The sequence below is a fragment of the Daphnia pulicaria genome, chromosome 7, assembly GCF_021234035.1.
Source record: "Daphnia pulicaria isolate SC F1-1A chromosome 7, SC_F0-13Bv2, whole genome shotgun sequence".
NCBI lineage: Eukaryota > Metazoa > Arthropoda > Branchiopoda > Diplostraca > Daphniidae > Daphnia > Daphnia pulicaria.
The window spans coordinates 5,676,445-5,689,722 of NC_060919.1; the positions used below are offsets into that span (position 1 = coordinate 5,676,445).

Here is a 13,278-nt window from a genome sequence, read left to right on the forward strand (position 1 = left end):
CTGGCCTTTCCTTCTGCAAGTTGACGTTGCTGGGGATGGGTCTACAAAAACCAATATCAAAATGAATACCAAATGGTCATGGCTTCAAACTCACTTTATACCATTTGACATGTAAGTCGTTTGACTCGTTTCTTGGTGAATAAATAAATCTTTCATTTCAAACCGTTTGAAGGACAGTCGGCTTTTTTGAAAATATTCCTCTCTTCCTCTGCAAACTTATCTAAGTTTCAAACACATGATCATTCACTTCATTGAAACCAAAGGATTTTTAAACATTTTTTCCTACACAAATTTATGGTTAAGTTGCAAACCGTCGATTTAAGCGGGAGGTAGAATGCGCTGAAATGTCGAACGAGAGATGCCCCAAAATGTTTGCTCTAAATTATCAGACGATCCGTCGAGTATTCGGTACTTGTCGCAGGATCCAAAGTGTATCAGCATGCAGGAAACGGAATAGTCTGATGAGTCCAGTGGATTTTAAGACCCAAACCAGTCTCAACCGGCGTCAGTTTGAATCTATACCCGTTACCAATTAATAGCAATAAGAAAAAGTTATACATTTAGGCAACGTTGAGTTAAAGTGCTCAAATACCATAATATTGTTGCAATGACAAGAAATGTCCCCCGTGTGATGTGTTGAGCTTTACGCACCCAGTTGTTCATTGGTTAGAAAACGAATGTTAATTCCTGTTCTGCTCGCAATAAATTCTCCTTCTTTAGTCGACTTCGAAGACTTTCGAGAAGATTGTGTCGTTTGTAACTAGCATCACTTTCGTAACAGACTAGTGGAATGATGGATTCCCCAGGTAAATCAATAGGGCGAATAATGAAGTGAACCTGTTCCAAAAGCAGGCAGGTTTATCTTCTGAATCCTCCACCATAAAAATGCCAGTCTGTATGATTAAGTTGACCTTCACTTCAAAATTTCATTATTAGTTTTTTAACGAAAAAGTGAAAAACAAGTGCTTACCACTGCAGTATCGTTAACTCGCGTTTCTTCTTCAGTTTTTTACAGCATCCAAAGTCTAAATGAAGTTCCAATCCGAGCCACATCCTGTAAGACATTTATTCAAATTAAACAAGCGTTAGGTTGGGAACATGCCATTAGAGGATTTAATAAAATCGCGACAAATATTAACCTATAGCCAGTTTAAGTTTTTAAGTGTGAATAAGGAGACGTGGGCGCCACGATATAAAGCCCACTTGGTTTTATTGGCAAAATCGAAAATAGCTTAAACCCTTTCTTCCAACATTGAACTATACAACCGATCTCCAGTTCGTTTGGAGCCGTAATGATCTCAATAGAGTGGTAACTTCTTCAAGAAAGGAATAGCGGGTACACCCTTGAGAAGGTAGCGGGTGAAATTCAAGATAGAGACAAAGAAACGATGGCATTACAACCTTCGATCGACGCCTTCGATTGTTCTTATTTTTCTTCGCCTGCTCACTTGTCAGATAATTAGCAACGCAGCGCTGTAACAGTGTAATGGACACTTTTTAACAACACGGAACGCGGTCAAATGAATTTTTGAAAATCTACAATACAATACAATGAAATTATTTTGGTATACTAGATCCACACCAACACTTCTTCGCAAAAATCGGAATTATAACAGCTATGTAACTAAGCTAAAACACGCACAATTAATTATACAACTTTTAATTGTTAAAGAAATAGTAGCTGTTTGCGGCATATACTAAGAACAAAGATCTAAAATAGCGAAATATTTCCTCGCGGTCTTGAACTTGAAAAATAACAAATACCGCACCTATCCAATCACGAATCACAATGTGTTCAACCGTAATACCGTATCAGCACCGTGTTGTTTAACTACGGATTGAGCAAAATCTCTTTAAACTACAGCTAGGCAATTGGCAATTTCAGAATCTTTCCGGTAAAGTGAATCAGCAACTAGTCTAGTACTTTAGTTTCAAGTTCAATCATGTCTACATTGTCGAGTACGACAGCAGAAGCAAAGATTCGTGTTCTCCGACAGACTTGTGTGAACAACTGACACGACAGATGATTCTAAGTCCTATGTCCGCCATAAAGAGAGCTAATGGATTTCGATGGAAGATTCATCTGTGCAGCTGTGACTCTCCTTGGTGACAAATCCAATCCCGTACCGGTCAAAATCACACTGGTCGTCGGAATCATCCTGACGACTGTCTCCACCTACTTTTCGACTTTGTCCATCATGAACATGGTAGGCGACAACGAAATACTGCTAGTCTATTAACTAGTCTATTAAAACTAAACTATTAACTAGTCTATTAAAACTAAACTATTAACTAGTCCATTCCTCTTAGTGGGGTGTGAGCATGAGAACATGGGAACAAACATAAAAACAATCCACCAAACAATGATTGCTAAACCTTATACTTTTCAGAAAGGTTTCATAACTGATTATACCACATACCATCTTCTCTTGATTTGAAGTAGTGATGATTGCAAATTTTTCGATGTTGGAAAATTTTGTAACACAACAATCTTGCAATCTTAGCCCAACCCACAAGCTCTTTCTCCATCCAATATGACCTTTAAAGAAATTTTGATAAGCATTGAGGGCAATTTGAACATGATTTGAATGTGACGGCTGGTTTATCTTACCAAGTTTTATGACAGCTTTTGGAATTTTATGTGTCTAATGTTTGAACCAGATTCAAACTGCAATGATTTATCACTTTGTAGTTTCCTGCTACATAGAAAATAGAACCTTCACATTCTAGTTAGTTTAGTTTATTTTGAAAATGAATAATTGCCTTCTATTCTTCAACGCAGCGTGATTCGATCCCTCTTCCCAAAGTTATAAACGAACAGAGCACAAAACACGACTGACGACTGACGAATTCTACGGCCAAGAATGAGAATGACGGCTCAGCCACTCAGCTGATGTAATGATGCCGTGTCTGAGTCTTATCTCACGCTGCTAATAAAATGTCTGACAAATAATTTGTCAAATATAAAATTTTCGATTGCATTTTTATTCTATTATAATATTTTCGTGAAATAAAACATTTAAAATAAAACATTTAACATCTCTTGAACCTTTATTTTTATTTCCATTCCCTAAAAATTTTGTATTTGGAAAATACCGCTAGATGACTCTAAATTTAAGTTAGCGGAAAATAAGTCAATTAAATTTTTATTTTATTATTATTACATTATTATATTATGTAATGTCAATTGAGTGTGTTACTTCATGTAACGGTTCGAGGGCAATGCTTATCCTTTTGCCAATTCTAATGAATTGCATTGCGAAAAATTGGGTAATTGTAATGATTTAGCCAAGTTCATATGCAAGACGATCAGATGAAATGTTGTAACCAATTACCCCTTGATGATAAGGAATAAAAGATGATTAGCAAAGTACAAACCTACAAAAATACTTCTTTTTACAAATGCTGTATTGTCTGTTCAAATCAATCCACCATAGCAATCGTTGCCATCTATGGACTGACGCAAGAAGCTTTAAGCGTCCCGAGTGCGACCTAAAAAGCCCCAAAAAATGCAAACGCAACAACAAAAGCAAAAAAACAGCTGGCCAATCTTGAAATCGACCAAAAGAAAAAGAAGTCAGAGACAGTACTACTTACTAGACGCACAGAAGTAGGTAAATGGTTCAATTATTTTCGAAAAGGGTCTGCAATAAATGGAGTCGAGATTGGACGCTATCTGTGCGGTCAAACTATTATATACCAGCAGCACTCACTGCTGTGACGGGGCGAGAGTGTTTTTTTCTTTCTTTCTTTCTTTCTTTTCCTCTCTTATTTCATTCCGTAGCTCACGTCCGTCCATCCATCTCTTTGGCCGCATAAAAGCAACTAATACATTCAAGAGACCCTGGGATAAAAATTCTGCGATGGAATCCGCCATGGCGAAAAAAAAAGTATTCCTCGTAGATTGATGGCCGACTCTCGAACAACAGCGCAACGCTTTGATTCGTTGCTCAACCCAACGACGGAGGGAGATGGTTGTTGCATCATCCCGTCGATTCTCCTCCAAAAAGCTCCTGCCGGTACCTCACCAGCAGCGGTCCTCCCCTACCGCAGCCCAAGCAACAAAATGAGGAAATAACAAACCAAACGTTATAGTAGAAATGAATTTGATCCATCAGCGGTTTATAAAGGCGGAAGCGCCATCCAGCCGAAATGTCCTCCGCGCCGACATTGTCGTTATTCTACAGTCGTCGAGTCTCAGTTGAATAAGAGAGGCTAAAAAGATAAAAGAATCTATAGCGTGATGGCCACCATAGAGGAAAGAAACAAAACAAAACAAAAAAAGAGAATGCAGTTGCGCGTTGACGGGCGCGATGCCGCCGCCCGCCAAGTTTGGACGGGCCAGCAGCAGCAGCAGAAGGCGAGCCACTTAAGTCGTGTGTGTGTCGTCCATCCACCATCAGTTCAGTGTAACTGTGCTGCACAAGTTGGGGATTGGAGCGAGCGCGCGTGCAGCACTGGGATACTTTTGAACTTGAAGGAGAGAAGAGAGAGACATGCGATAGCCCCGGCCGACGACTAGATCCACCGTGTGTGTGTGCTGGGCAAAAGCTCTCTTTCTCCCTCGATATGGTCATGGCATGCGCGACGATGGAGGAACCCGAGAGTCTCAACTGAGGAATACCTCGACGTCGGAATAATTCAAATGCCCAACGTGAAAGTATTACACACACGAACGCGGGAGAGCAGATACACACACGAACCGATCTCTCTCTCTCTCTCTCTCTCTCTCGGGTGGCTCTTCGGCGCAGCAGCAGCAGCGCACCATATCAAATAAATGCATTTGATATCGTCGCCGAGAGATTATCATCTGCATGTTTAAAAAGGGGCCCCTCTCCGACTCATATGCGTACGCTCTGCCGCCGGCCAATACACACACACACATAGAGAAGAGAAAATAAAATAAAATAGAAAATAAAACGTTCCAGTCCAGTCATTATGTCAATCAACCAGCTGAGCTTTTTTTTCTTTGCTCGCCGATAAAGATCACACAGCTGTTGTGTTGCTCATCGGCGATTATTACATCTTTATTTTTCTTTCTCGTCTCGATCGGATTTTATTTATTGACGCCCGTGTGAACTCCATCTCGTTCATCTTGTGGGCCCGATATTATTTCCCCCCTCTTCCTCCGTGTGTGTTTATTTAACAACGGCACCCAAATGCCGCCGAGCGATGAGAGGTGAAGATGGCGGCATCGCGTTTTATCCCCTTTCCCAAAAGGAGAATTAGATTTTTCGTGAGAAGAACGCTGCCAACTGTATACATTTCGGATCTTTTAGATTCAACTTTTTTTTGCCTGCTGCTGGGTGGATGTGTAAACACCCATTCGAGGAATTATATATACCCCCGGTTTCGCCAACCGTCGAATAACAAAAACTGCATTAGATCTGGACGACGACGACGACGTGGTTAACTACCCAGCAGCAGATATATCAATAGACTAAATCAGGTTTATTTTTTCGTGGAAAATCCCAGCTTAACCCGCGACAACGTTTTCCACTTGATGAACTGTGATGAGGGAGAGACACGAACGTGGAATTTTGGCTTCTTTTAATTATGTGTCTAATCCAATTAAGATATATCTGATTTTAAGAAAAAGTCGACTCATCGACTTCGCCCAGGACATTTTAATATGATGGACAAATAATTTCAAGTTGGGAGAGTCTTGGATTTTTTACTGTCACTATAGTATATTTATTTACAATCATTTGGTGTGCGTACTGTTTGTATATATAATATATATATAATAGAGAGGGGCAGCAAGTATATATATTTATATAAAGTCACAAACAATGCAACAAAAAGTTGATGTTGAGTAAAAAAAAATGAACAACAAAATAGAAAGAATTATTTAAAAGTAATATAGAAGATAAAAAGTAAAAGACGAAGTAGACCAGCGAGAGAAAAAACATATTATTATTTTTTAATATTTCTGGACAATAACAACAACGACAAACGACAAGAATCGGGTTGGTTTGTATAGAAAAAATCATAATAACAAAATAACTGAAAAACACAAATCTAAAAAAAAATTAAAATAAAACGAAATTTCTTTTGCTATTTACTGTGACGATGAAAATTAATTTCGAACAAAAATGTGTTTCTTTTTTATGTGATGTATACATGTAAAAAAAAAATCATCGAAACCCTGTAAAGAAAAACGGCGAGGGTTATATATTTTTAATTATTGCATGTGTATTAGATGTTGTGTTGTGTGTGTGTGTGTGTGTGTGTGTAATGCGGTTATATATTCGTTGGGGGGGGAGGGGAGAGAATTAAATTGATTGTTATTTACGTGTTTGTTAATAATTCATTTCAATATGATTACCGATGATTTACAAACGGCTTAATTTTCCAGGAGTGTTTCGGATTTTGATTGCGTTGGCATATTGGAGATTTTTTTTTTATTTATTTTAAAAATTTTCATTTTTTTTTTTTTTTTTAGATTTTCTTATTTATTTCAAATTTCATTATTTTCTATTTGATTATTACCTCAATTTCGAAACGACTTTTTTTTCCAAACTGTGATGTGTGCAGGCTTTAAAAAAAAATGATTTATAAAAGTGTGTGTGTGTTATGTGTGTGTGTGTGGTGTGTTTCGTGCTGTCGTGTGATGTTGGCCAACGGCGACGAATTAAAAAGAAAACTTGGACAAAAAAAAAAATATATGACATGGAACATCAGTGATCTGGTGGTGGATTGGTGGTGGATTGGATTTGGTTTCGGTTGTGTTTTTCATTATTGGCTGCCGTCACTAATTTAATTACTGGAATTAATGAACTGAACAAACAGCTGACATTTTTGTTGTTTTGCGGGAGGGTGTCGAAGGGGGGTGGTAATATAGGAGTATATAAATCGATGGATATACAAGGTTGGTATACATCCTATCGAAAATGAAGTAATAATATATATATATATATAAAAAAGCCGCCATTGTTTTGACTATACACGAGAGTTAACTTTGACACGCCCGCACACGACACGATACACACACGAGAGCGAACGGGAGAGAGAGGGAGAGAGAGAGAGAGAAAAATAACAATGCTAACAAAACAATTGCTGCGGATTGTGTGTCCTCATGTTCTTTTTTGTTTCTCAAAAAGCTCCTTCCTTTCAACGCGAAAAAAATATACTACAAGAAAGAAAGTTGAAGTGAAAAAGGTAACAAACAAACAAACAAAAGGTGATAACCCCAATTTCGTTTTACTTGATTTTATTTTTTTTTTCGTTCGCTTTCTTTTGTTTTGTTTGTTTGTTTCCAACTTCTCTTCTTTTCAATTTCAGACAATTGATGGTGGTGGTGGTAGAGAGGAGAGCTTTCGATTGCAACGAGAACATCAAAAATCCGCGGGGGAGTTATAAGCGCAATTTTTGTTTCTTTTATTTTATTTGTTTGAAATATGAAAAAAAAGCGTCATCAAGAAATTAATTTCACTTCCTTTTTTTTCCATTAATGGAATATTATTATTTTTTTTAAGGAGAGAGAAAACATCAGTGGCGGTGGCGCGCTGGTGAATTATTTAAAAAATCGATCTTTATAAAATCCAAAAAATAATTCAAAGGGAGAACCCAAAAATTTTAATTTTCTCCACGACGAAAAAAAAAATGAAAATACTATTTATAATATACATATAACAAAAATTTGTATAAAAAAAAATTCAAATAAAAATACATTCAGCCTCTATGACTTTTTTTTCTAAAATTATGTTTTTTTTTTTTTTTTAATCTCCAATTTCTTTTTTTGATTCGTCTGATGGTCTGTTCTTTACACATTTAATTATTATATCCTTATTCGCATTTCGACTTGATCGGAGAGGAGCTGCTGTGGCGGTTATATAGGAGAGGCAGAAAAAGCTGGGCAACACACACGTCATTACAACAACAGAGACGAATAGAATTCAAAGAGTATAGATCAACTGTGCTGTTTGGCTCAATTATTATATAAATTATTTGAAAAAAAGGGACGAGCTGGAGTTACATCAAACATGCACAGATTATTGTTTACTTGAAAAAACAAAAGCCCTTTTTTTCTTTTAGACAAAATACTGGCCGAAATCGATCGGAAGGTTTGAGAGAATTTTCAGAAAAAGAGAAAAAAAAAATATTTGGGACATTTTTACTGGGGGAAATAGTTTTGTGTGTGTACCATTTAAGAAAAGACATTTTTTGAATGCACCGCCATTTAATAAGAAATCAAGAAAATTTGTTCGGTAAGGGGGGAGGGGAGAGTGGAGGAAAAGAAACTGGTTCCAAATAACATTTTGGTAAAATACGGTATACACAGGTATACTATAGCTGTACAAATATAAGCACATTATAATATTATAACATGTTTTTTTCATTTTCGTTGGACGTTGCTGTGTGGATCCCCGCGCTTATTTCATCTCGTCGTCTTCGCAGTTTTTAAAAAGTGACTACTCGTTTTCCATTCGAATTCAATTTTTTTTTTTCGATTTTTTTTAATTTAAATTTAATTATTTTTTTTTTAAAGAAAAAACCGCCTCCGGAGTGCGTCCGCACTCTGAGCTACAGACGACCGAAATAAAATTGGGGAAAAAAAAACAATTTTTTTCCTTTTTCAAAAAAAAAAAACAAAAATTTCGGTGCGCCTTTTTCTTCCCGTCCGTTTCTTCCCCTGCCTCTCTCTCCTCGTTGGACACGAGACGAAAATACCTGCCAATGAAAATAAATGCGCAGAGTCAAGCTGGGCCATCCATAAAGGAGCAGCAGCAACAGAGTGCTATGGGTCAAACAGATACTACTGCGCCAGCCAGCCAGCCAGCCCCTTTTGCCCGGTGACTTTGCTGAGATGCCGTGTGTGTGTGTTTATTATTTCTAGCGGGCGGAAAAAGAAAGAAAGAAAAAGAACCGGGCCCGTATTTATTGATATTATTTGGTCTGGCAATTTGCTGCAGCCACGAGTCAGGCGCGCGGATATGGGGGGGCCGGGCCGGCAGCAGCAGCAGCAGTCTGTCCATTTCCCGGGCAAGGATAATAAATCAGCTTACCGTTGATTGATCCGAGCGATGAAAAAGGACAAGAAGAAGAAGAAGCTTTTCTTTAAAAAAAGAAGAACATTTAAGAAGAGAGAGAGAGAGAAAAACTAAAGTGATGCGCGGGCGGGCAGCAGCAGCTCACAGCTGTCGGTCGTTGCTGCTGTCGAGAAGGTTCTCCGCCCATCCGGACGTGGGGTGGAAAATAAAGTCAAAGTTGAAGGAGGAAGAAGAAAAAGTTGTTGTTGTTTTTTTCTGTTTCTTTTTTTGGGGTGGTTGTTGTTGTTGTTTTATTTAATCGTCGTCGTCATCTCCGCCGCAATTCTGGTCGTCGTCCGTCTCGCCACCAGCGCCGCCGCCGCCGCCGCCGCTCATTTTATTGCCCGACGCCTGGATCCAGTGCCACCAGGTGAGCTGGTTGTTGGAATTGGGCACGGCCGCCCAGCCGGCCGCCGCCGTCGGACCCAGGAGCGAGCCCGACGTTCCACCTCCGATTCCAGCCACTCCGCCGTACGTCGGCACGCATTTGGTTCCCACCATCCGGCCTCCGCCGCCTCTGCACTTGCCGCCCTCTGCCGGCCAATCAAAAAATAAAAGACGCACATCAATTTCAAAAGGCCCTTTTTGTGTCTCATTTGAGAGAAAGAGAGGGGGGCTCACATTCCAGTCTGAATCGAAAGCGATGGGTTATTAATTTTTGTGGAGAAAGATAAAACACGGCTCATTATTTTTGGATAGCATTAAATATTATATGCCATTAAAGACAGAGAAGAATAGTTTAGAGGGAAATAACAAGAGACTACCAGTATATAGTATCTATACAAAGAGAGAGAGAGTAGAGTAGAGTAGAGCAGAGAAGGAAAAGGACCGGTTACGACAAAACCCAAACGAAAATTTGTGTCGAATTGTTTCGATTCCGAAAAATCCGCCATACGTACATATATATACGACAAACTACATCAGTCGAACACAACATTGTGTCATACAAATTTCGTTTTGTTTTTGTTTGTGTTTTTTGCGTTGGGTTATTTGTTAGGATAACTAAAAAAGGAGAGAAAGAGACACATACAGACAGTGTGTGTGTGTGTGTGTGTGTGTGTGCTGCCTTAAATACATTTGACATGTAGTAACAGAAAAAAAAAAAATTGAATAAATTCCTAAAGCGACGAAATGTGCGTGTGCGTATGCGATGGACGCGTGTCTCTAAAAATCTGCGCTCCGCTAGAGAGTCTACATTTCGAAATATTCTACAGCGTATTGATTTGATTTTTTAAAATTGAAATTCAACGTGGGTAATAACGGTCATTTGTAATAATCAAAAGTCTAAATGTGTAATAAACTCGAGAAATACATGTCTTGGAGAGACTTTTGATTAATCTATTCCGTGACATTAGCACGACCAGAACTACCAGTCGTCGGTCTCACCATAGTTATTCCAATATTTCAGACGCACAGACACTGTATATTGCCAAAACCATCATATTGTAGATATTTTCCAGATAGCGCAAAATTATTTTTCAACCATTTTCATTTTGTTTTTCCCCAAGAAAAAAGAAAAATAACAATAATATGATGATTATTATTATTATTATTTTTTGTTTGGTTTGTTTCTTTTTATGATTATATGATTATATTCTTTCTAGCCGACGACGCTTAGAAAGTTATACACTGTCAAAAGAAGCCGATCAGGTTTTTCAGAGATTTTTTCCGGGGAATTTGTTTTTTTGTGTGGAGCGCAGTGAGTTCTTTGACGTAACAGGAGGAGATGCCTATACGTAAGAGAGACTGGTGAGAAAATTGTGAAATTGTTTTGTTTTTTAAAGTTTTGATTGCCGCTGGCCGGCTCTGCTAATCAGAGAGGTGACAACAAAGACGTCGTCCCGTGCGCAGTGGAAACGTCAAGCGAAAAAAATGAACCTGACTATAGATGGAATCGACTAGATGACAAAATGAAATCAAATAAAAAAAGACAAATATTTTTCGGAAGGGAAATAAAATAAAATAAAATAAAATAAAATAAAGAACTTAAAGCTTTGGTTCGGTCAGGTATCTCGGCATGATTATTATTTTTCTGTATCACGGGAACAACGACCTTTTACATGATTTTGCTTTTAAAAAAGAGTTGTGTACAGAAATCAATCGGAAGAATCTATATCAAAGAGGCGACGTTTGTTTTTCAGAGTCCAACGAATCCTGTTCGAACTCTTTTTACTTTATGTTTGGTTTTTTCTTGTTTTTTGGTTTGACTACGGAGCAGTGGTAGTACTAGTCGTTATACAAATAACTGGGGGGATAGAGAAACATTCCAGCATAAATTTGTGTCCATTCTTCCCCTTTTTGTTTTTCTTTTTTCATTTAATTTGAAAATATTTCATTTGTTTTTCAACAGAAATGATTTCAAAATAAAAAATAAAAGAAGAAGATGGAGACAAAGTTGTGTGTGTGCGAGGGGGAATATTAGGCGAGCGTTTGATTGAACCGTCGATCCGTAAGTAGTCCACAAGAAAAAAAAAACAACTAAACTAAACTAGTTATGCAATGATGGGTGGCACATATATAAACGTCTACCTGCTGGACTCCCAATAAAAAGGGAAAGGTCACACTTTGATTCGCCCGGCACTCTTATTGTGTCACTCACACGAAACGGTGTGCGAGTCAACCTGCTGATGTGCGTGCAACGAGTTCTTTTTTTTTTTTCTATATCTATCGGTTGAGCAGGATCATTTTTTCTTTATTTTCTTTTTTTTTTAACCGGCACTTGTGACTAATTTTTCCAGGAAAGTCTCTCCTCTTTTTTTGTCGAAATATCTACTCCGCAAAAATGCAAAACCCCCCTCCAGAAAAATAACAAACCAAACAACCGAAGCGAAAGCGTGTCGTTTGTATCTCCACCAAACAATCGAACAAATCAAACCAAACAAAATCACCAGCCAAGAGTCAGAAAATGTAACGAGTTGTTTCCAAATTTGACGAGTCAACTACTACCCACTACTACTACTACTATACATACTCTTAAATCCCCACACCAAAAATATTTAATGCGACCATCATTTTGTTTGGTTATTTGACATTTGTTTTCTTTTTTTTTTTTTCGGTGGTGGGCACAAAATGATATAAAAATTGTCGGGAAAAAGATGATAAGAATGGCGAAAGTTTTTTTTTTCCCGTTGCCTTTCGACGGTTGCGCACTCGGGACAAACGCCGCCAGACTATTAATCAGAATGATTCGGTCAAAAAAGTAAGAAGAAGAGACGCTGTGATGGGCGGACCTTGGCCGTGCATCAATCAACCGCAGTTAGTTGGGTATAAAGAATACAAATCAAAGAGAAATAAAATATACATATAAGTATTTAGATATATTAAATGAAAAAAAAAACCCAAGGTACATCATTTCCAAGCACAAGCGAGAAGCGGTTAAAAGTGGAAAGAAGAAATCAAAAAGCCAATCAACATTTTAAAATAATAAAAGCCCAGGAAAAATGTGTAACAAAAAGAAAAATATAAAGCGGTGTCACATATATAATTTTACGACCGTATAATATTACCTAAAAACGGGTGATGATGATGACGATGATTTCGCATGTCTTTTTTTTATTTTTTTGAATTTTTTTTTATTGAAAATTTTGCGTTTTTTTGGTTTGTTTGTGTGTGTGTTGATTTTTGATTTTTTTCGAGTTTTGAGTTTTTTTTTGGGTTTTCACTTGCCCAAGTACAAGGCGAGCGTCCTCATATCGGCTTCGACACCACCCAACGTATCGGCTGAATTGTCAAGAGTTTGGATGGTCATTAGAATTGAATCAATCAAAATTTCTTTTGTTTTTCTTGTTGTTTCGTATAAAGAAAAAATCGGGGTGTATATGTATGCAGAAAAGCGAGTAATAAAAATAATAATAATAATAATTAAAAATAAAAATCAGGTGTAATGAACAACAAACCCCCGTTAGCGTGAAAAATATTTAAAAAAGCGTGCATTATATACCATGATGATTTCTTTTGTCTCTTTAATAGGATAAGGAGGGGGGGGGGGGGAACGGCTCTGAATTTAAAATCAAAAAATTATTCTACGAATTGGAAAATTTAGGGGAAAAAAATTGCGTTCATTCCGATCAAGTCAACATTTACAAAAAATAATAAAAAATTATTCTTCTATTTTTTTTTCCTCGATCAAAAAAAGACAACCAAAATATTTTGTGTGTGTGAAGGTAATAAAAAAAAATGTAATAATAAGTCAATAATACGAGCTTATAAAAGAATATGCAAATGAGAGAGAGAGAGAGAGAGAGAG

General features: G+C 37.6%; 1 protein-coding gene and 2 long non-coding RNA genes across 7 annotated transcripts in view; 1 reads left to right on the forward strand and 2 right to left on the reverse strand.

The window, feature by feature from the left end:
* LOC124350263 lies at positions 1-2,849 on the reverse strand. 4 transcript variants are annotated; one of them, XR_006920611.1, is made up of 7 exons: positions 2,612-2,849; positions 2,421-2,539; positions 971-1,054; positions 593-911; positions 287-516; positions 102-220; positions 1-41 (listed from the first exon to the last, which is right to left on the reverse strand). It is a non-coding gene; the product is annotated as an uncharacterized LOC124350263 (long non-coding RNA). The 4 variants fall into 4 exon arrangements; XR_006920614.1 differs by lacking the exon at positions 1-41 and having other exon boundaries at positions 190-220; positions 593-893; XR_006920613.1 differs by lacking the exon at positions 1-41 and having other exon boundaries at positions 190-215.
* Positions 970-13,278, forward strand: part of LOC124350502 — a 19,918-nt gene continuing 7,609 nt past the window's right edge. The window contains exons 1-2 of the long non-coding RNA XR_006921034.1: positions 970-1,056; positions 11,257-11,261. This is a non-coding gene — a long non-coding RNA (uncharacterized LOC124350502). The remainder of the gene's footprint in view (positions 1,057-11,256; positions 11,262-13,278) is intronic.
* LOC124349519 overlaps positions 7,683-13,278 on the reverse strand; it is a 21,109-nt gene continuing 15,513 nt past the window's right edge. Inside the window, exons 6-7 of one of the 2 annotated variants that reach the window (XM_046800195.1) lie at positions 9,009-9,565; positions 7,683-8,673 (exon numbers count right to left, since the gene is read on the reverse strand). In XM_046800195.1, the coding sequence (XP_046656151.1) occupies positions 9,288-9,565 (278 nt within the window). In that variant the 3' untranslated portion in view covers positions 7,683-8,673; positions 9,009-9,287. Of the gene's footprint in view, positions 8,674-9,008; positions 9,566-12,538; positions 12,753-13,278 lie in introns of those variants that run through there. The other variant, XM_046800196.1, reaches the window with a different exon arrangement.